General features: G+C 39.6%; 1 protein-coding gene across 1 annotated transcript in view; it reads left to right on the plus strand.

Annotated features, from left to right (window-relative positions):
• The window catches only part of LOC140945185 (WD repeat and FYVE domain-containing protein 3-like), a 57,367-nt gene that overhangs the window by 12,631 nt on the left and 21,099 nt on the right, over positions 1-23,637 (plus strand). Inside the window, exons 9-29 of the mRNA XM_073394238.1 lie at positions 464-916; positions 1,323-1,537; positions 2,268-3,649; positions 4,923-5,188; positions 5,329-5,541; positions 7,027-7,278; positions 8,803-8,943; positions 9,555-9,857; positions 10,708-10,860; positions 10,957-11,030; positions 11,544-11,705; positions 12,507-12,713; positions 13,066-13,283; positions 13,708-13,875; positions 14,769-14,944; positions 16,386-16,586; positions 17,892-18,089; positions 18,697-18,883; positions 19,671-19,736; positions 20,124-20,210; positions 20,818-20,982. Coding sequence (XP_073250339.1) covers positions 464-916; positions 1,323-1,537; positions 2,268-3,649; positions 4,923-5,188; positions 5,329-5,541; positions 7,027-7,278; positions 8,803-8,943; positions 9,555-9,857; positions 10,708-10,860; positions 10,957-11,030; positions 11,544-11,705; positions 12,507-12,713; positions 13,066-13,283; positions 13,708-13,875; positions 14,769-14,944; positions 16,386-16,586; positions 17,892-18,089; positions 18,697-18,883; positions 19,671-19,736; positions 20,124-20,210; positions 20,818-20,982 — 5,287 coding nt within the window. The remainder of the gene's footprint in view (positions 1-463; positions 917-1,322; positions 1,538-2,267; positions 3,650-4,922; positions 5,189-5,328; positions 5,542-7,026; positions 7,279-8,802; positions 8,944-9,554; positions 9,858-10,707; positions 10,861-10,956; positions 11,031-11,543; positions 11,706-12,506; positions 12,714-13,065; positions 13,284-13,707; positions 13,876-14,768; positions 14,945-16,385; positions 16,587-17,891; positions 18,090-18,696; positions 18,884-19,670; positions 19,737-20,123; positions 20,211-20,817; positions 20,983-23,637) is intronic.

The following is a 23,637-nucleotide window of genomic DNA, read 5'->3' on the forward strand; positions in this document are numbered from 1 at the left end:
GTGGTGAACATTTCTTTGGTTTTGTCCCACCTTGTTGCCAGATTTTGTAACTGCTCTGGTTCCATAAGAGGAGTTGGTCATACTCTGCCTTTTTAAGAGATAGGTGTTCCTAAAGATTCAGGATTATTTAATGGATGTGTTAATGTATTGTGTATTCTAGATGGAATTTTTGGAGGAATTCTATATTAATTTAATTGAACTGTTGATTTTTGTTGAGGTCCATCACAGGAATTGATTTGAATAGGGGAGATGTGTCAAGAGACTTTGAGTGAGACTTAAAGTGTATCTTAGAGAGGTGTCCATCAGAAAAGTGCCTGCCTTGGCAAAGTGCATTTATTTTTAGAGAAATGTTGATCTTAGAGAGAGAGGTTCTTCTTTCATAGCAGTTGCCTTCCACAGTTTGCTGTGTTATACAGGGCAATGTGAATTATTTTTTACAAGTAATAAAATAATATTGTTACAGATCCGATTCCGAGGGCTTTCAGACACAATCCGTTTACTTGGATGTTTCTCCTTGAGTACTGTCAATGTACCACCATGTAACACTGGAGATGAAAATAAAAAATGGAAGATATTTGAAAAACAATTCTCACAGTCAGGAACACAGCATCAACCACTGTCCACACAGGCGAGTACTGACTCCATCAGGTCATCAGTGACATTTGAAGGCACTCTGGACATTGATCCTACCTCAGTTTTGTTTGCTGCAAATGAGATGCTAAAAAATCTCTTTGACATGGCCACAGATTCATTTGGTTTAAGAAGTGGCTCTAGTGTTGTGTGTTCAGTCGAGTTGGAAAGTACATGTGGCAGAAGTGGGATGGGTGTTCCTTATATTTATCATCCTGGGGCCATTACAGCAGCCATGGATCTACTCCCAGCCATATCAGAAAGGAATGACAGTGTTTTGACTGAGGTAGAGAACTTGATGATGTAGTTAAAAATAATACATTAAAGAGGCCGCCTTATCCTTGTATTTCACTTTCCTCCAGACAGCACAAATTGTTGTTTTTAAGCATCAACTCAGGACAATCTATAATTTTATTTTGAAGAAGTTTAAAACCCAAGGACACTGAGTATAGATGTCTTCTGTTTAGCCCGTTATTTAATATTACATGTATCTTAACAACCTGTGCAGTCTTTTTATCATTAAAAGGTTTAACTTTCCATTGTTTGATACATCTGTAAGTCACCTTGCACCAATTCTATAAACAAATGTCCTTTTGGGATGAGAGTGAAATTGCCACTTAAAGGTAATTAAATCATCCTGAATTAGCAGATGTGGATGCTTTTAACCCAGCACTATTAACACTGTTTTACAGGGAAGTGTGGAGCTACAACTTTACTGGATCTGTAACTTACAGAATCTATTAAAATGTGAACATAACCAGCAAGTGATGTGTGAAGCAGGGCTGCCTCAACAAATAATTGACAGATGTGAAGCAGCCCTTGTCACTGAGCTGCATCCATTACATGCTCCACTACAGAGAATGTTTGAAAGACTTGCCTCACAGTCACTAACACCTACAGTATTGAGGTACAGCCGTACAGGATTTTAGCAATGCATCAAGCTCCTTAGTAACTCTCAATAGAACTGTTGATCAATGAGGTTTTATTGGAATAACAACACCTGAGAACTCAGTGATGGATCTAGGGGAGGACCTCTGTCCTTATTTTTAGACCAAACCAAGACCAGGGACAGATCCAGAAAATTCAGAAAGCGGTGGCCGGGCTGCTTGCCCACTTGCCAGCTATATAGATGCTTTTTATTTTTCTGAGAATCCTTTAAAAAATAATTCAAAATTTCAAAGAAAAAGGGGTTGCCGTGGCCCCCTCGGCCCACCCCTAAATCTGCCCTTGAAGACCCCTTTCCCTAGTCTATTCTGCCAAAAAATATTTTTTTCCACAAAACCCCAAAGGTTTGGATGGGCAAGGCCCCTGTTACCTTAAGGTCTGGTTCCACTCCAAGATCTAAACACTAATGCAAAGGCTACAGCCAGCCGTTTTAAAAATGTATTCTTTATTTAGAAGTAAAGGCTTAATGATAATCACAGTTGTTTATGAATTTATCATTCTAAAGATGACCAAGGTTGTTTGTGGGGTGAACACCATTAACAACCATGATTATTTTATTATGCAATTATACAATGCAGAAGCTTGTAACTTTGTATGCACGCTACAGCTTTAAGAACGTTGTACATTTGACTTTTTGACTCTGGTATTGAAAGGAGGAATTTTCATCATAGTATTTTGTTCTTCTGTTGTAGGGATTTTCTGCGACTTGGATTCCCACTTTATAGTCAATCTCTTGAAGCCTCAGATGATATCAATGATTTTCCATCAAAACTGGATGAGGAGGATGCAATCATTCATGAAAACAAAAACAGTGAAGAGCAAAACCAAGAGCTGCCAAATAATGAGTCAGTTGACAAGGAGTGTGCTGACGAGTCATTCAAGAAAACATCGGATGTTATAGTTACTCCTAGAAAACTGTCAGACCTTGTTAGCAGAAAACACTCTGATGCAGATGCACGACCAAATGCTTTGACATTCAGAGATGTAATGCTAAGTATGATTGTTCCCAGTTCAGAATCTGGATCTGACGTTGAGTCAAATTCTGATGAGGATGACTATATGATTGTGACAAATGACACCCCAGAAAAAACATCTCCAGAGCCACGCCCGACTGTGGCTAGTGAAACAGGTGATGACACTCCTCCTCAACGACCTCCAAGAAGGCATAAAACAACTGCCAGAAAACGACCTTTTGAACATAATATGGATTCTAATTCTATATGCGACTTGAATTCTAATCCAGGGTATCAAGTTAGCCTGGGGCCCAGTGAACAGCGACAAGATTTAGTGACAGCTGAGGTTGACGGTGTTGATATAGACACAATTGGCAACACTGATCAAGTTGTTTCTTCAATTGACCAAGGAGAAGATTTGGTTATTTTAGATATCAAGGGAGAAACAGAAGCAAATATCAGCGATGCTTCTGCTGAGTTGACCCCTGAAAGAAAACATTCTGACATTGTGTCAGAACATAATGGGAACTTGTTAAGAACAAACACTGTTGGCATGGCCGCAGATACCCCAACAACAGAGACTACAAAAGTTGCAGGCATCCTAAGCACAGAAACTGTTAGTGCAGTGGAAAGTCCAAATACAGAACCTGTGGATAGTTCAACAGGTCCCCCAGACAGAGACCTTGTTAGTAGTGCTACAGGAGTTTTAATTACAAACAGTGATACTACTACCACAGACACCCCACACAAAGTTGCTGATGTAAGCTGCGATGACATGAGCATGAGACTTTCTATGCAGCTTGCGGAGCTTCCGTTAGACTCAGATTGCAGCAGCTTTAATCAGCAGGGAGTTGTTCCATTAAATGAGGAGGAAGACAATTCAGGAGCAATTGAAAAGGATGAGGATCAAGATGATGAGGAAGAAGAAGAGATTTCGTGTCAGGTGCTTGGTGGTGGTCCTGTGTCACTTACACGCGTCAAGTGTGTGGTTTCCATGACAACTCCAAGGGATGCAAGAGCACATGGGGTGACTGACTGTCCATCATTTGTTGAGTTTGACATGAGTGTGGATGGATTTGGATGTCTGTTTTTGCCAGCCATTGCTCCACAAGTCTCAGCTGGTAAGATTTACCGCGAGTTAGCATCCAGTAAAACTATAAATTATGTTACTAAGCATTTCCAAGATTCTGCTAAGAGGCTGCTTTAAAATACGTGTAGTAAGGTGTTTGACACGTACACAAAGCTTTTTTACTTCTAACAGTATGAGGCACAATTGAGTTAGTGTGATGACCTTTCATTGAATTGGCGGTACATATTTTCTTGAAACTACGTTCTTATAGGAAAATCTCATTAAAATTTCATTAATTTAAGTCACATTAATTTCATATGAAAGAAGATCATCGCAGTTATAGACACAACTTTTGCAGTTGCGAAAAGAAAGCCTGAAAAAAAATTCAGGCTTGTATGGGATTCGAAGCCTTGTCTCTGCGATACTTGTTGAGCGCTCTTACAAATTGAGCTACCAAGCCAACTGGGAGCGGGTCGTTGAATTGGTTGAATTATTCTCCCCGCATTTCCCACATATGATTTTCATATATTCACGACGTCATCTCATTAATTTTGTTATCATTATTTAATTTCCGCACTACTGACTAGGTGGTGTGTAAATTTCCGCGACCTTAATTTCCATTATTTTGGCAGGAAATTCTCCATACACTCCAGTCATTCTTGACACTGAGGGAAAAGCATTATAATAATTTTAAAAGAGCGGGGATCCACCTAGTATCACAAAAACTATGAAGACCGCTCGAAGTGGCCTGATTCCTTGGCTTAACCCCTTTCTTTTAGGGAAAGTATGGCAAACAATTTTTTTTTCATTTGGAATTTTATTGCTAGTGTTAAAGAAATTTGTTCCTGTTGTCTTTCAAGCAAGTTACGTCTCTTTCCTTACGGTGCATTACTGAATAAAATTAACCACCTCTTTCATGTTTCAGTCGCGTTTCTTTCAAATGCATTAATTAACACAGACGTTGATTTTCTATCTTGAGGTATCTGCCGAAGGTTTCAAAGGCCTGTCTGCTAACGTCTGGTACTTTTTGACTGGGTTGTAACAGTAGCTGTTGCATTTTTAAGATTTTTGCAACAGTGAAACAGAAGACTAAGCAATCTATAAATCTTATAAAGTTCTTCCCTTATTTTCATTCAAGTGAACCATTATTAAGCAGACGCTCAGAAGTGTCCGTTTGGCATCCGCTTAAAATACATTTCACTGTACCCATTATCAACCTATACCGTTAAATAGTATTCCCATATTTTATTACATGTGTATGTTTTCATCTTGCATTTGGTGAACCGTGGTAATAATTTTGACATGTTTCTTTGGTTTTATTGTAGGCATTGCTACAGTAAGCTCTGTAATGGCCCCTGCGGCTGTGATGGGTGGTGTCCCTGGGGTAGGAGTAGGGGAAAGAATGTTTCCCCCTCAAGCTGGTTTAACATTTGCATCCTGGGTATGTATTGACCAGTACAGTAGTACCACAGAAGATCAACATCCAGTCAGACTATTGACAATCATGCGACAATTCCGCGGCGGAAGTGAGAAAGTCCCTAATGTTCCATGTTTGGCCATCAGTATTTCAGCCCGAGATCGTATGCTTGTGGTATAGTATCTCTGTTTCTTTGTTACCTTCTTTTTTTTTAAACCTTTGTAGATTGCGGGCTCCTTTTGTCACCCGCAGCTACGCCTCTACAGTAATCTTGAAATGAAAACTTGCTGTGTGTGTTTTTGATTTATTGACAGGTTTGCACAGATGAAAGTGGCTGTGCCGATGATGTAGACTCGAGACCAATGCAAGCTCATCGTGAGCGTGAACACACAGAGGCTAGGTTTCTAAGTGACCAGTTGTTAGAGGAAGGACGTTGGCATCATGTTATGGTTGTCCTTAACAAGGCGTTAATAAGAAACAGCACTTGCGCTTTGTTTGTGGACGGAAAACATGTAGCAACTTGCAGAGTGAGTCAAACTCTGGACTTAATGGAGTTAATGTCACATTAGTATTTACCAAATCAGTGAATAGGAATTTTTGCGCGCTTTGATTGGCTTCCGTTACTCGGAATATCCTTGGCTACTCACTGTTTTGCGACAGGAGCCAAGATGGCGTCTCGTTTCAAGACATTTTCGGAAGACGGAATTTGAGCAATAAATGAAGCAGTCGTTCAAAGAAATACCAGAAAAGCGACGAACTTTGGCTTGTCAGTGTTTAGTGGCAGGTAGAAAGTTATTTTCATGCCGAATTTGCATCAAAATTCGTAAAAATCACTTGACAAAATCGCCGAAATGTTTGTAAATTGCAAACAACGTTCCTACAAAGTGACTTTTTTAATTTAAAAAGGTTATTTTCTTCATTTTTATCCAACTAATTTGGTAAATACTAAAACATTTATCCCCCTCAGGGTCGGTAAACAGCGCTAGATATATACCTCACCTTTGGGGGATAGTTGTATACTATTTGCTATCTTTTTCAAAAGCTTTTTTTTTTCGTATCAATTGAAGTCCGAAAATAATGGTACAGTTTTGTCATCGAAGACTATATTTTGGCATTAATATTGTTTCCTGTCATCTGCTGCAACTGGGCCAACATTTTCAAGTTTTAGTGCTATGCCTGCAAAAATCACCCAAAAAATATTATGGATAGTGCTCCTTGATAAAGTTTGTTTGATATCTTCACAACTCTACAGCAGCGTTTTGTGTATGGGCCAAGTAATGAAAATCAGAACAGAATTGACATAAAGTAGTAATATCCTGGTGATTAGTCCCTTTAACCATGTTTTCTATTAAACTCTCTAAGCCCCAATATCCACATACAAATTCTGGGTCATCATGCGTTTCTGGGAAACTGGCCACCTACCCCTCCTCTGAGCCAACATTTTGGCCAAAGTGAGAAGTAAGTGTTAATGTTCGCTCAGGGGAGGGGTAGGTGGGCAGTTTCCCAGACCTCCATGCGTCTTGTTAAAAAATTACTTGGGAGATGTTGAAAAAAAGATCAAAGTATTTCTAGTCTAGGCGATCATTTCACTAATTCTCATAATCTTTTGTCTGTATGTGTATTGATATTAATAGGAGAAAATTACTGTTGGTCAATCCTGGGAACGTGAAACAAGTTATATCAAAAATCCGCGTGATTAGTTTTTCATCCTGGCTTTGAAAAAAATATGATCGCCATGAAAAGCTTTCGTGATATCGAGGTTATTTTCCGTATATTTAACTACTTGGGCGAAGAATGTCGTTCGTTATACCGAAGACTTAACATTTATGTAGAGGTTCTTTAAGGCTAGGTTCTGCTGTGCGATTAGCCCCCCCCCCCCCCCCCCCCCCTCCCCGCATATCACCGACGAGAGAGACAACTTGCCAGCACTGTCTCGAGTTTAACTTAGCGTAAATTTCATTTAGCCACATAAAAAAGGCAGTTTTGTTTCCATGCTATTGTATTAATTTCAGTTAAAGTACATCCAGGCTGCCGCCGCTAGTCCAGATGCCGCTGTAATCAGTGTGGCTCCATACATTTCTGCCTACATTGGAACACCACCTAACCCCGGCTACCGCAGGTGTTCACGGTTGCTATGGAGACTTGGCCCCACCCACCTAATAGAAGAACCACTGTCTGGCTCAACTGCTGAAGAGATGTATAGACTGGGTCCTAACTATGTTGGAAGCTTCCAGGCACCCTGCCCTGAAGGACAACTTACAGTGGTAAGTGGTCCAGAGTCAGTTAAGACCTTTAAAAGCGTAGGTCCGTCTATATATCTGTTGTTTCAAATGATATGTACAGAGAAAAACGTGACAACTCATAGACGCTGGAATCGCTCTGAAATGCCAAGCAACAAATCGAGATACGTTAATTAACACTAAGGCCTTTTGGTTACTTTTTTGACTCCTAAAGTTACGTCATAAAATAATGAGAAAGCATGATCGGCATTATTTATAAAATGAAATAGACAGCCGTGACACATGGCTTTTGGATGCGACCTATAATCCGGTCATAATTGTTGAAACGCTTGCCGTTTTCTTCTCCTCCTCCCCTTTCGATTTTGCAGACGTTTATGCCCAGGCAAACCCTTGAAAACAACATTAGGGAGCTCAAGCAAAAACGAGGGCGACGGCTATGAAGAAGTCGCGCTGCTTCAAACTTTATCGCGCTTATTCCACCTCGTTCAATTCGTCAAATGTTGGCGAGTTTTACTGGAGTTGAATTTAAAAGACTTTATGAAATTTCAGGGAAAGAAAAAGGAAGTCGTTGTCTTGTGCTAACGTCCTCCACAAAACGTGAAATTAGGTATTTTCACGTTGTAGTCGTGCAGTGACGGCAAAGAAATGTAGAAAAAAGTGTAATGCACGTACAGAGTCGTTGTTTTGCCCGTCTAAGGGCATGTTTACGTGGAGGTGGGGGACCCCAGGAAGGTGAGGTAACCCGCTTGTCCATATAATCTCTTATTTTAATTTGATCACGTTTACATGATAGGTGGGGTGACCAGCCACATGTTACCTCACCTACCTAGAGTTCCCCACATCCAGTTACCCGCTTAGGTTAGGTAAAAAAATAACCTTACTTTACAAGCATCTTACAACCCCGCCATTCAGGGGTGCACTTTCTCAAGATTATTGAATGGTCGCTAAGCACGTAAACGAGAAAAATGCGGGCAAACCACGTGTTTTGGCGATTAATGCTTTTCTACACTCACTTGCTGCTCTTGCTGCAACCTTTAGTGTTGTGGCTTTCTATTGTTACCTTTGGTAATGATGTAAAGCCACCGCCAAAGTGAATTTTGCGCGAATTCGATGTATCACGAATCCGACCCCGGCTAAGGCGAGTTACCCCACCTTGAAACGTGTACATGGCAAAATATGACCGCGGATGAGAGGGTTACTCGGTCTGGCAGACCGGGCTGCCCGCCTTTGGCGGGTCTCCCCACTTATCATGTAAGCGTGATCAAATTAAAATGAGAGATTCTATGGATAGGCGGGTTACCTCACCTAAGCGGGTTACCTCACCTACCTGGGGTCCCCCACCTCCATGTAAACGGGCTTTTAACCTATTGCTCATTATGACGTCGCCGTCGTCGTTTCTTAAGCTCCCTATCGAGGGAAGGAGAGGGAAGGTTGAAGGTTTCAACAAATTATGACCGTGATAGTATTTAAAACTACTTTTTCAAAAGCTTTCAGTTTACAGTGCGTTTGGAGCTCTCTTGTGGCCACTTTTTTTGTGATTTTTTTCAGTATGGGGCAGAAGGCATTGAACCACTTGTCAGTGAAGACAAAGTGATGTTTGGTATCCATGGTCATGCCAAGTCAGTGCTCACTCTTGCAAAGATCAGAAAACATTTTAGAAGAAGTGACACTAGAGCTGTGGCTAGAGAGGTAGGTGGAACTTAGGTGACAAGTGGTTTTCCACGTTATTATTAATTTGTTCCAGCTCACGATGTTAGAGATTTATAATATCCAGGCATTAATTCCAGAGATTTGGGCCAAGACATAACCATAGCTGGGATATTAGAAGTTATAATCATTGAATTTTGTGGTTTTTAAACCCAACCATGCCCAGTCACGGAACTCAAAAGGATGCCTCTTTCACACTGAGAAACTGAAACCTGCCTTTTTTTTACCAACAAATACGTGTTGGAAATCTCTGTTTCTTTATCTCTACAGCACTTCGCTTTTAGTGACTGGTTGTCTAGTCAAACAATCATGTAGACGATAGGTATTATCTGCCTGTACAGTAGTCTTATATTTGGTGAAGTTATTCCTGGATTACGTGCGCGGGTAGTAGACCGAGTGAAGAACGTGAGGAGACGTCATAAAATATATGAATAAATCGAGAATATAAGAAATCGCGTACGAAGCCAAGGTGTTTGCTGCCTTTCATCGCGGGTTGCGATTTTGAGCCCTGCCTTCTTATTTCGTTCGCTTGCATTACTCGTCGCCTTTTTATTATGATTTATATACTCATTTTCACCTGATTTTTCTGTCAGCTTGTTCTATCAACTCATGATAACACCACACCGGTACGTTTGATTCACAACACCTCTGCCCATCTTCAAGGTTCATCACGGACTATTGGAGCTGTCATTATTGGTTGTTCTGGAGTGCGAACATTCTGTCCAAATCCAGTGGCTAAGCTTATAGAGTGTATCGGTGGTGTAACAGCTCTGCTGGGATTGGTTGCCATGTCAACAAACGTTGAGGGGCTTTATGCATCTGTTAAAGCCCTCAGTTGTGTTTTACGAAGTAATCCATCTGCGAGAAGAGACATGGAGAGAACAAGGGGCTACCAGGTAAAGACATTAGGGCCATTTATACGAGGAAAAATAAGACGCGTCTTAAATAAGACGCGAACTGTACCATTTATACGAGCATGTCGTATCTAATAAGACGCGTCTTAGCTAAGCCGCGTCTTATTTTAGGCGAAATGTGCCGTTGATATTTTTCCTCGTATAAATGGCCCTAGTGACTGGAGTGCTTCACTTAGTTTCCTGACAATTTGATTGGCTGAGAGCAATGCTGTTTGTAGTAAACATAGTGCAAAAATATGAAAATAAAGTGCAAATATCTTAGAAAATGGAGCTCTGTGATTGGCTGATAAACAAAAGAAATATATAAGAATGAATCAGGTGCCGCAGTCTCTGTTGGCAACTTTGAGGTTACGCGTTAGAGTTAGTAGGTTTTCGTCAAATTTGTGTGGGACTGTTTAGGGGATGAAGTTTGATCCAATGCATATGCCATTTCCGAGTTCCCCCGGGCCTCTGTTTCAAAACGAGGGTAGGTATTCAGCCTTTGATAAGGAAATAATTTTTTATTCTCATGCAAATAAAACTCATTTTCACCAGAAAGGTTGTGCACCTATCCTCATTTTGAAAGTGAGGGTTTTTGGAACTCGGAAGTGGCCTATTTTTGGCATGTAAATTAAGAAAGGGTAATCATACGACTTTTCAGTGTACTCGTTCAATTTGGAATTAATTTACACTCGTGTGTCTTTCAAGAAGCGCTAATTGCATTCTCCTTACAGGCTCATACAATTTTGACACTTTTTGAAAATTACACTTGTTCAAATAAATTTCACATTGAACTCAAAGTCGTATGAATACGTATTCAAATACTTGGTTAATTTGATTTCCTTATTTTCAGATCCTAGCGTTACTGCTGCGAAAGAAGAAACATCTTCTCAATACTCACATTCTTCACTTAACATTTGCCTTGGTCGGAACAGTTGACAGTGACAGAGAATCATCTGTTATACCAAACAAGGTGGCGTTCAAAGATCTACTTTGTGATCTAGAGGTGAGTTGTAGTTAAAATTAAAGCCATCCAATCCAATTTAAACTGATCAACTTCATCTTGTTTCTAAGAGTGGTAATAATATTTTACATGTTGCAGGTGTGGCGAGAAGCCCCAGCTGACTTGCAGCGGTCATTATTCTCACACTTTCTCGAGCTATTAGGTCCAGGAAGGTGATAAAAATATAGTGTTTTTTTAATTTATCAGCATCTAGCCACGGCGTGCTATTTTAGCAGCATGACTACAGCTGTTGTCATCAACGTTTTTGACACCGTCATCCTTTTTTGGTGTTTTTGACTTCATCTGTGCTCATGTTAATGTATAGTATAATTGTTTGGTTTAATCCAGGGCAGAATTTCTTCGTAAATCAATCAATTAATCCACTGCCTTCCGGGATTCCTCCCATCTGGCACTTGACTCGATGGACCCCGTCAATAATTTATAAAGGAAATACATAAAAATTAAAATTGAAAATGCTTCTGAGGCTTAGTTTTAGCCCCCCTTTTCCTTTTCGTTTCAACATTGTGATGTACAGTATTCCAACAGTGAACAGATCCAGATCCATTTATAACCTGTTTGAAGAACTCGCAAATCATGTTTTATCAAATCTGGTAATAAACGATCAGCTGCTTCACGTGGTAAAATAGCATAACAATTTTATCTAAATAGGTTTTTTTTATTCTCAGTGAATCAGTGACCAATGCTGATTTGATGCAGAAATTGAATTTGGTGCCAAAGCTGCTGTTTGTTCTTCAAGATGACAGTGTAACTGATCCTACAGCACATACCATAGCAAGTGTCCTGTCAGTATTGCTCAGCAATACAAGCGAGAGAAAGAACTTACTCAGGTAATGGTACTAGCACAAGCCAAAGCATCCTAAATGCTTTTACTGTGGGTTTGCACTTGTCTTTAGCAAAGTGGAAATGCAGTTTGTTACTAGGTTAGACAATTTTGATGGATATCTCATTGGATGGCTCAAGGCTTGGTCATGGTATATGCCTGCACGGTTTAACTACCTTTCAGAACGCCTATTTCCAGAACGTCTAGCAATCAGTGGCCAAACGTCTATGTTAGGTTATGCAAATCTGAATCAGGGGGCTGATCCTGGGTGGGTCCGTCCATAACTGAAATGATTTAACAATTTTTTTTTTTTCTTCGTGCCAAGTAAAAAGTGCAAATAATTTTTCTTTTTTGACCAGGTCACCGTTTTAGTCGGGCAAACCAGAAAATTTGTCGGGTATACATCATTTTTACTTTTTAGTCGAGCTTGCCTTAGCCGCGAGACTCTAAAAATGCAAGTGTTTCATTTTTCAAACGTCTCAAAGGGCTCCTGAGTCTCTTGTAAGAAAGTAAATTACATTCCACTCTTGTTGTGGAGCTTGGGACACCTGTGCATGTACTGGCCCAAAAGTTACCTCAACGATCCCGAAATTTTGATGAGGATTGATCACCTGTTTTGTAATTTGAATTCCTCAAAACACTTCACTTGTCCGTTGGGCAAGTCACTAGCCCGATAACAAAATCCACTAGCCCCGGGCAACTGGACACTAGTGTCTTTGCACGTAGCCTTACATACCTTGCAAAGTATGAATAAATATAAGTGGGTGCCGGTATCTTTTGTTTCATATCGTATGCGTTATTTTCCTAGGTTTGGGCAGTTCCTGGTGTCAACTTTACCAGCTCACCCGTCAAATGAAAATGAACTGAAACTGGATACAGTTACAGCAACTGAAAGCAGCACAGAGGGAGGGGAGGGAGAGGAGGGTTTGTCTCCACGCCGTATCTGTTTACGAAATGTGATGCTTGAACTCATTCTGTGTCTGATCTATGCTGAGGGAGGTGAACTGGATCACAGGTAACTGAGGCATATCTGAAGCAATATATTGTTGCAAATGCGATTTTACCAAATTCGCCCAAGGGGTCATTTTTCGTGTTGGCTGTTGTTAGATCAAAATACGATCTGATAGGATCGTAAAAACGTATCTCCAAAAAGTATAATGATGTTTATGCATGCAACTTTTGTTTGGCTAAATTAAAAAAAAAAACATCATGAAGATGTAGGTATCTTTTAATTAACCATGCATACAACCTATTTCCGTTTGTAATAAAGCTCAGATGCTAAATTTTTTCTTGGTTTTTCAGTTATTAGTTTTTCTTCTTAATTCTGATTATCGACAGGCGCTATTCATTAACACATCTTGTTTTAGTTTTGCAGATGCTCTTCAAGAAACACTGGGCTTTGATTGGCTTCTTCTCTTTCTCCAAGCGCATCTCCATAACACCACTGTGGTCCGTGCAACACGTATCTTAGTAACCATGCTGAGCAGTCTGCCCGCACTAAACAGGTTTAAAGAGGGACTTTGCACTGGTAGCTGGTTAGACGGCACTGATATCATGCTCAATAAAACAACTTATGTTGTTGCAGGTAGGTTTAAGATCTTATATGGGGACGTAAACTTGATATCAAGTCAGTCGTGTTATCTGCACCTTTATTTCTTACTCTTTGCGTCAAGTTGATAGGCCTGTAGATTAATTTGTGAATCTGAGCTATTGCACTAAGCTTCAAACGTAGTAAGATAGATATTTTATTCAATCCTATGCGCGACCTGAGGTCATTAGATATTAGAGATATTTAGAGTGTAGAACGAGTCTAGGGCGTTGGAGAGGATTAAGGCATGCATACGATTGGTGAAATAAGTGGCTATATCTTCAGCAGACAACCTTGGTTTGAAAACTCGTAGTTGTAATCATTATGTTACTCGCTAAGCAAACTAAAGGTCACTATTCTCTTGCAGATTAGTTGGTAGTTGAACATGGAATGTTTTCAAAAATAATTGTTTCCCTTCTAGGTTTCAATGTAGGCTCAGTGGCTGACAATAGAGAAAAGTACCAGATAAACAGGGATGTGTGCAGTGTTCCTGGATTTCTAACGCTTGACAAACTTTTGCCCAAACATATTGACATACCAGAGATTTATCATCTTGTGATTGCCTTGTTGCTTGGGCACCCTGTGTCTGGTGAGAGAAAGTGATGTCTGTGCGAAAATTTTCTTCTTAACTGTGGCCACGTCCACACTTTCGACCGGCTGAAGGGTTTGACCGGACACTTTGTTCACACTGGACCGTTCAATATTTGCGCTCTGTTCACACGGAACTGACTAACCAGTTTGAATTTTAACTTTTCTCAGAGTTTTTCAACACCTGCCAATGCGCAGACCACTTCTTAAGTAAATCCAAAATTGCGTTACCATGCTTCCACGCAGCCGCTCCTTTGCCGTACAAAAATTTAGACGGTTATGGTGTTCACATTGCGCCGGTCAAATTTTCGACCGTACGGGCTAAAAATTTGACCTCGATTTTAGCGTTCGAATTTTGAACGGCTAGGCGATCAAATTTTCGTACGGTTAGCTTGGTTCGGTGTGAACACCTAAACGCACGAATTTTCGCCGACTGGTCGAAAATTCGTCCGTTCCACCGTCTGAAGGTAGCCTATGTCTATAAAATGACTCAAGAAGATTAAAAAGTGAAATTAAGAGGGTAGATTAGTAATTCAGATAAGCAGATGGTCTGCTAGTGGCATAATGCATTTGGTAGCTTTTGAGCAACTGCTAAGCAGTTTTATATGCTCTACCAGACACTTACAAAATATTTGCAGTTATTATCAATTAACTACGGTGATGGCTAGAGCGTTGTCCTTCAAAGTTGTGCCTGGAGTGAATCCCGTAAAATACGGCCGCCGATGGGACATAAAAACTCTTGTCGTATTTCAGTATCACATTATTTAAATTAGACTTTAGCAATGTAATGACTAAAGGTGGATTTCCACTGTCGCGTAAATTTCATACTGTACACAAGCTATCGGGTAGATACCTGTAAACTGTAAGCCAGATTTGCCTTGTCAATGTTTTCAGATGTTTATTCTGGTGCCGAGTTTGATTGGGACAGCTTGTACTCCGTGTTCTGGTCACCATCGGTTTCGGGAGTCAAGATGCCAACATCCAGTCCACCGGAACCAAGTTCATATAATATTTACTGTCAAGAGGCAGCTCATGTCCTGCTAACCATGGCTCACATCATGGTTAATGAGGTCAGTTTAAATACGTAGCAAATTTGGGGATATTTTAGTGAGTATTTTGTTTGTGGGACATTCCAGTGCTACAGTAAAGCCAAAAATTCTTTGGACAATTATTGAAAACCTTCCTTCAACAGAGGTAACATATCAAATATGCAAATGTAGCCGGGTTAATTTCCACTTTTGCAGTAGTTCGGATGCCTCTAATGGCCGTTCCCTCACCCAAACCCTCACCCTCACCGCGGTCAAACCAGAGAAATTTGCAAAAGCTAAGCAAAGTACTTGTACCATTCACTTTATTGAAGATTTTAAAATATGTTTGCCTGTTAATTTACTAAACTATTACTTTAGGGAGTTTACCAAAAAAGTTCTAAGAAATTGAATTACTGCCGACGCCATTTGTGAACAGAATCTTGACTCGGTCGCGAAGCGTTTTTAAGGAAAAGAACCCTATTATTTGGAGAAAAATGCGCAGATAGTCGCATTAACCAATTCTTTTATACATCCTGGTCAATGTTCCCACTTAATGGTGAATGAAATCCTACTGAATAAAATAAACAACGCCTCGAACGTTTGACCGCGGTGGGCCTCTCACTCTTTCAAACAATGTTGGAATAAACAAACACTTTTCAGGACCGGTTAAACTGGACAGGGTGTGCAAAGTACAGCATTGCTTGGGTCTTAAAGGGGAAGGGAGTCAGTTTAGGTTGTATTGTGTCAAGTGTCCCAAGACTTTTGACGTCTGAAAAGGTCGTGTCTCGGACTGGATACCTCTACCTGGTATAACAGCTTATGGAAAGCAATATTAAACCCAGGACCTACAGTTCATATGCAACCACCTAGTATTAAAATAACCACCATAACTGAGCTTTTACAGTCAAAGTACTGTAGTTGGAACCTGTAGTAAGTGACCATCAAATCTGTTAGCATTTTGGGTGGTGGCTTACAGGGGTATCCAGAAGTGACCAAGTTCAAATTTGGACAAAAGCTCCAAATTTCCTCTTGCTGAAAAACAAATAGTACCACTCAAAAGTCCTGCCAAAGAGGTATCATTTGAATTGTGATACTGTGGGATTTCATCCACAGACTCAAAAGTTAGAACTACATACTAAATAAATAGCACCATGTGAAAGTACTGCTGAAAAGGTTTCATTTGAATGGTAACACCATAGGATTTCATCCACAGACTCAAAAGTTAGAACTACATACTAAATAAATAGTACCATGTGAAAGTACTGCTGAAAAGGTTTTATGTGAATGCTCACACCGTAGGATTTCATCCACAGACTCAAAAGTTAGAACCACCTTACAAGACTTCATGATTCATTCTTTCTGTGAACGAAAGGGGTAGTACATATACAGCTGTTAATCACCAAAGCAGTCTTAGATAGTTCTTCTCAAGTTGCTTTATTTAATTTCTTTCATTCTGAAATATGCCAATTTGATTTTAAAACAGGCGTGGGAAGACACAGAAGAAGATTCATGGCTGAGGGAATACCCCGTAACACTGATACAGTTCCTCATGTTTTTGTACCGAAATATTCCCACCTTTAATGCAGTTTGCAGCTCTCAAGAATTCTTGGAGAAGCTTGTTGCTGTTTTGTTTCCTAGGAAGAGGAACTTGGCAAAGTTCCAAGAGGTACAGATCAAGAATTGGGTATGCACTGTCACATGGACTTTACTGTTTACTTAACTTGTATACAGTTATCAGTAGTATTCCTTAGTACGAGCAAACATGGTCACCGAGAAACTGATGATCGTCGAGAGTTACCGAGAGTCGCCTCGAGTTCTTGTTCGGGTATTTCGAAAGGGTCTTTGACAGGCTTATCTTGTTTAGCCTTGACTTAAGCTGCGCTAAATCGGGCAACAAAAACGTGCAACTTGTTTTGCGACATTGCCGCGAAACGTTTTGAAATACTAAGTTGCACGTTTTACCACCCACCTTCAAACCTGTCTTGCAACAAACCAGGTTGTTGCAAGTTGCGTGAATACTGACTTCTGATTGGATAAAATAACGCGGCAGTCTCGCCATACACGGGAGTTACTTCACTGGTTGCTTAAAAAGTTTGCCTTGGGCCGGTAAAACGCGCAACTTTGTTGCAAAAAGTAGAACCACTCTCTACTTACTGCAACAACTTTACACAACCTGCAACAACCTAATTGTTGCAAAACAGCTTTGATTCGACTCGTATTGCAGCAATGTTGGAAGACAAATTGCACGTTTTTGTTACTCGTTTTACCGTACCTTTATTAATGACATTTTCCCAGTAATTAATGGCCATTTTTTCCTGTTACTGCCTTTACTAAACAGTTTAGTGCTCTAGCTTAAGTGCTTAAGTGCCTTTTTTTTCAACTTGAAAATAACAGTGAACGGTGATTCATTCCGCACAGAATCCACACTGATTGAAGTACTGTCCTACAAATGTCCGCTACAAATTAACAAAACCTAGTATATAGTCACAAATATATTAATTGATTGCAGAAAGTATGGTAGGTGGATAGTGTTCATCTGAGAAACTTTTCATTCAGCCAAATTTTCTGGTTTATTTCAATGGACGTTTTTATTTTATACAGAGAGACAGAGAGCCTCTCACTTTCTGTGGCAAACTTGCTATCTTATTGAAAAACCTCTGGTGAAGCGCGCAAGCCCGGAAAATAGGTTGTTGTTGTGTCAGTAATCTGTGATTGTAATGGGAAAAGTGAGGTACCTCGAAGCCCATTCGTTTTCTCGGGAAATTTTCAGTTTGCCGTTTCGGTCGGTTGAACTAAAGTTCGGTACGATTCTGTTTGATAATGAGGCAGTGGATTCAAAAGACGACAGAATTTATATCGACTCTGTAGAATTGACCACTTTTACGTCAGTAATGGGTGAAGAACTAGATACATGCGTATTGAATATACGACGTGAATTGCAAGCCTTAGTAATGAAGGATCAACTATTTGATTTATTTTGTTATACCAGCTTGAATCAGACAGCGACAATGAAAGAAAGAGAGCAGAACAATCCAAATCAGCAGCGCCATACTTGTCCAAGACTATGCTGATTACGCATCCTGTAAGAAAGTGCGTTTTTGAATTCCTTCGAGTGATCATGACAGACTCGCTTATGTCACCTTCTACTGCCGCAAAGGGTCAAGGGGTCATTGATGCTATTTTAGAGGTGAGAAATAAGATAGGGATTAGCACTAAATTACCTTAAGTATTTACGCGAAAGACAAGACTTACATGCATACACACGGAAGAAGGTCTTCAAGTTTAAACTGAATATATGCCTTGTATATCTGATAGTACATGAAAGAAAGCCACTTGTAAATGTGCTATACAGTCTTAAGTCCAAAGGGCATCTTTGCCCAGTTATTCTTAAGTAATTTATTAAAAACCAAAAACAGGGTTTCACCAGTTATTCAGAAACGTAGAAGTAGGTCAAAAATACCAAATTTAGCTGAATTTTCTTGGTAATAGCTTCAACGGCAAAGCCACTATGCTGTCCTGGTGTAAGGCCGTAAGAGAGCGAAATGCACAAAGCCAACTTCGTTTTCTTTGGACGGTGCCTCGAAAAAATCTCTTCGAAGCGCACGTTTTGTGTCGTACGAATATCGTGGGTCTAATTTACACGACACGATCTGTCGTGAAGTCGTGGCGCATGCTAGTCGCGCACGATAGTCGTAAGCAACTATCGTACCGTCTAAATCGGCCTTAAAGTAGCTGTATCCACTTTCACCACCTGAAGGGTCATTTGTGTACAGTGTTGTTTCTCTTCATTTCAGTCCTTCCCTGCCAGGTGTTCACAGTCCCAGCAAGCAGAGTTTCAAACTGAAGTATTGTGTATTCAGATTGATTATCTTCTTGGAGGAAATCTTTTGACAAATCCGTCAGCAGGGCCAGGAAATCATGCCAAAATTGTTGCAAACGCTTTCTGCTTTGCTTCGAAAGTTGTTGATAAACTTTGGGTTGGTAAGTAAAACACTTTGAATTAAAAATTTTTACAGAGGTAATTTTACATTATGATTACCTTAACAACCTGTTTTCCTGTATCTTGGTGATGTATTTGACTTGCCAGTAGCTCAAAGGGTTGAACCAAGATTTCTCGTTTTCTCAGCTGTCGAATTGCACTATGGGATTGTTTTAGGGATGAAATTGGATCCAGTTTCCTCTGCAACTATGTAATTGCTAGTGATAGCGTCCCCAAAACACTCCTGTAGTGCAGTTTGCCAAAACACCGAACTCTGAGCCTCCTGTTCACACTCAAAATGGCAGATATGGAGAAAGCTTTTGTGTGTTTGACCAATCAGAATACTGAAAAGCGATTGAATGACGTAGTAACACCACAAAGCTAGCAGTTCGTTTACTAAACCTTCTTTCTCGTAAATCATTTTCAGTTTCGTTCTGTTTATTTGTTATCGTTACTGTGTCGTACGAAAATCGCTCTTTATTTGTCGTCCATACACATCCATGCAAGTTGCAATGTGAAGGAAGTATTATGCTAGTTTGTAGTGTGGTTGACTCCGTTAGATTATTAAAATTAAGGCTAGAGCATCAAGTAAATGTTTTACCATTTCTAACTTTGGCACGCATTTCGTACTATTTTGATAAGTTCGTGAACAATAAACGCAGTGCTCTACCTTTGCATGGTTCGTCCTTTATTCGTCTGTATCTCTGTTTTGTAAAGCTGACATTTTGTTCAATTCACACAGAATTTCATCACTCTCTTCTCGTATTTTTTACTCTTGTATTTATGTAGGAAACTTTACTCATGGTTATAAGACTGTGTTTAACTTCCTCACGAGTATGATTGATGGAGTAAAAGGTAAATCCAAGTTTATACTCACTTTAAGAGTAAATCAAACTTAGGATACGAAGTCTGTATTAACAACAGCATAACACCGGTTGTCTTAACTTTTTTTTAATGCTGGGTAGCCTGCATTGCAGCCATACTTGTCACTCAAGACCTAAGACTCGACGGTCTGCGATGCAGGCTAATTCTGGGGAGCTTTTTTAAAGTGTGGACTAAGTTTTTTCAATCCTAGATATCTGACAACAAACCTCTGGAGCCAGGGTAGTTGGTTAGGTTTTTTGCCTGCTACCGTGGGTTTTATTTAGTGTCAAGCAACGAAGCACATTTGACAGATGATTTCATTCTTAGCCACCTCCTATTCATTTCCCTTGTTAACCTAATTGTCGTTTGACTCAACAGGTCAGAATGTATCATTGGATAGTGCATATCACTCACTGAATAGAACTATCTTATACCAGATGTCCCGTCCTTTGGCTCGCCTTACAGGTAAGGACATTGAACAATATGAGGGCAAGCAAAACTGATTTGCCTGTTGTGACTGTGTTGTTGAGAGACTGAATTTGTAAAGACGATATTTAAATTAACATAACCCCTGTGTATTCAAATTCCCACGGCAAAACCCTCAGTTCCATCATTAGGCATCTAGAAAATGGTAGGGAAATTTACCAATTTGTAATATGCGAAAAGAAAGGAGCCAGTTTTTTAAATATTATACCCTCTTTTTTGTGTCATTTTCACCACCTTTGCAAAGTTGCCTGACGTAATATAGTTCATCATTACACTGACTTATTTGTTGCACCACCGTCAATTGCAGAAGTTGATCTAAAAAGTGCAAAATTTTCCACAAGTTATTGGGTTTGTAAATAAAGTGACGTGTAGGGGGCAGGGTTTTATGCCTTCCATGCGCAAATCCTTCAGTGATTTTCATAGAAATTGATCAAATATGAAGCATGTAATTGGCATGTTATGCCATGTAGCACCCTTAGGAGAAAAAGATTTAAACACCGTAATGTTGTATTATGCCTGAGAATGATTTAAAGCCTTAAAGTTAAATTTGTTTTAACCATCCTTATCTTCCTTCTGTCCATTTCAGATCAAACAAGTTTGTTAGAGTTCCTGCACATGTTGACCACAAATCACAAGCTTGTGTTTGCACCGGTGAACAATGAACCTGAGTTTATTGCTGGTCTGTGTCACTGGCTTCTTGTTATGGGGACTAACAGTGAAAATCAGATCAGGGATAACGTTACCTCAGAAGGTGATTCAGTCTGCTGTGTTCAGTGGTATTCTTCACATTAGGATCAGTATTTTGTGTTACTTGGCTTTGTATCTCAATTAAGTCGAAAAGTTGAGACGATTTAAGATGGAATCCACCAGGAAATTGAGTAATTTTAATTTTCAGTGGACAAAAACCTTGTACCAGAATAGTTTAAGGCATATTGCATTCAAATTTACATTTTTGAAGGGCTAAAGATGTAATTAGTCATCTGTAATAACACGAAATAAAATTTCTTATGGGAGCCCGAGAAAATGAATGTCAAATTTCACAAACCTACATCTTTCACAAAAAATTTTCAGAAATCTACCTGCGTTTTCACAATTTAAAGGAAATAAAGGGAGATGTAAAGAATCAACCATAAGAGGACACAGAAAAAATCTGAGCCCCAGATGGGATTCGAACCCATGACCCTCCGTGTTGCTTGTGATGGACTGTGTGACTGAGAGACGCGGTTCGCAAGTCCAACCCACAAAAATGACCCTTGCTCGCCAACGAGTCCTCAGTAACTCAGAGGTTAGAGCATCCGATCTAGAACACGGAGGGTCGTGGGTTCGAATCCCATCTGGGGCTCAGATTTTTTTTTCTGTGTCCTCTTATGGTTGATTCTTTACATCTCCCTTTATTTCCTTTAAATATTAATATCAGTGGCATAGGTTGGTTTTCGCAATTCTTGTGAAATTTGACATTCATTTTCCCGGACTCCGTTGAGAAATTTTCTTTGGTGTTATTACAGATGACTAATAGACCTTTTTACCGATACGGAGGCCATATTGAATGAATTCGATTTAAGGAGTATTATAGGATGCCCAGGGGGCGTGAGCACATTTCGTTTGTATTTTCGAGCACTTTTCGGGATATTTTTTCTTAAAGTTTTCTTAGAATAACATTGTAATGAGAAAAAAGATCCTTGTGCCGTGTTTGGAGGTAATAATGATCTCCTTTTTCCCGAGAAATATACAGTGAAAGACCATATTTCTAATACTAAACTAGAAAAAGGCGATCATTAGGGACTGTGCAATAATTATCAGGAGGGGGGGGGGAGGCTGAAAAACTAGAGTTATCTAGTAAAAACTTAGACAGTACCCCCCCTCCAAAACAAAAAAAATTAGTTCTAACCCCCCCTCTGTTATGTTAAAAATAACGTCGCACCCCCCCCCCTCCCACCACGCTGGTAAACTCAAAACTGGACTGAGCTGCCATCACACCTTAATAATGACAAACGTTATTATGTAACATCTAGTATCGAGAAGGATGTTGATCGCTTGATTGAAGATTTAGACAAAGCATTTTGCTAAGTACCGGGGTGCGTACCACATTGGCTCAAAATCTAAAACTTCTGAAACCAGAAAGAGAAAGGAGCAGAGAAAAAAAACAAAGAACAGGACATTGAACGCTTCAAATAACAGACGAAAAAGAGCTTGCATTATCTTTAGATCCTTGGGAGGAGAGCCTGTTGAACTTTGTTATGAGCCACATATATATGGAATTCGGCAAATCGATTCAGTCGATGAAGAAACATTACTTTTATTCACATCAAAAACCGACAAAGCTTGTCTACGAGATCTGTTTGATTCCCATTTTTTTATGGGGGAAGCTGAAAAACAAGTTCATGATTTTTTCTTTACATAGGATCAGCTCAATTAATTAGAAGACGGATTAAAATTGATCAGTTGTGAATTTGCTTTTTTGATGGAATATTTTCAATAATCGTTTAACAGCTGTTCGTGTTGATATTTGTTACAGTCTATCATGATGCCTGTATTGAGAATCTTTTATTGCGTTTAATCTTATTTACATTTCGAATAAAACTTAAGGTCCCCCTCCGTCAAATGAGTGATTTTACTTTGAGCCCCCCTCTCTTGGCAGCAATTTTATGTAATGCCCCCCTCTAGTTTTTCAGCCCCTCCCCCCTCCTGATAATTATTGCACAGTCCCTTATTACATCCAAACACCGCACAAGGATCGTTTTTTCCATAACAATCTTATTCTAAGAAAACTTTAAGAAAAAATGTCCCGAAAAGCGCTCGAAAATACAAATGAAATGTGTTCATGCCCCCTAGGCATCCTATAATACTCCTTAAATCGAATTAATTCAACATGGCCGCCGTATCGGTAAAAAGGTCTATTACATCTTTAGCCCTTCAAAAATATAAAAAACGAATGCAATATTCTTTAAATTATTTTGGTTCAAGGTTTTTGTCCACTGAGAATTAAAATTACTCAATTTCCTGGAGGATTCCGTCTTAAGATGTCTTGAGATGTTTACGGACCATCGAAAACTTCAAGTATTTTTGTGTTTATCAGTCATGTAACTATTTAGATGTTGGCCAAGTTTATAGTTAGGGAGGTGAAGAGTTCTTTTAGACATCATGACATCTCCTTGAGATACAAGTTAAGGCTTTGCTTGTACACACTACTCTATAAAAACCTTAGATGATTGAACTAGCGAAAAATGAAGTTGATATTAGTATCCAAGGGTATTTCGGTCAAGCCAGCAAAATTGAGAACTGTATTATTTAATTGAAGTCGTTTTTATAGTGTTACATTGTTGTGCTTTACGACTGGTAAAAAACCTCACATCACCTTAACTAATCTTGGGTTAGAGACTGTTGTGAGTGTTTTGTTTACAAATAC

Source organism: Porites lutea, chromosome 8 (genome assembly GCF_958299795.1).
Source record: "Porites lutea chromosome 8, jaPorLute2.1, whole genome shotgun sequence".
In the NCBI taxonomy this organism is placed as follows: domain Eukaryota; kingdom Metazoa; phylum Cnidaria; class Anthozoa; order Scleractinia; family Poritidae; genus Porites; species Porites lutea.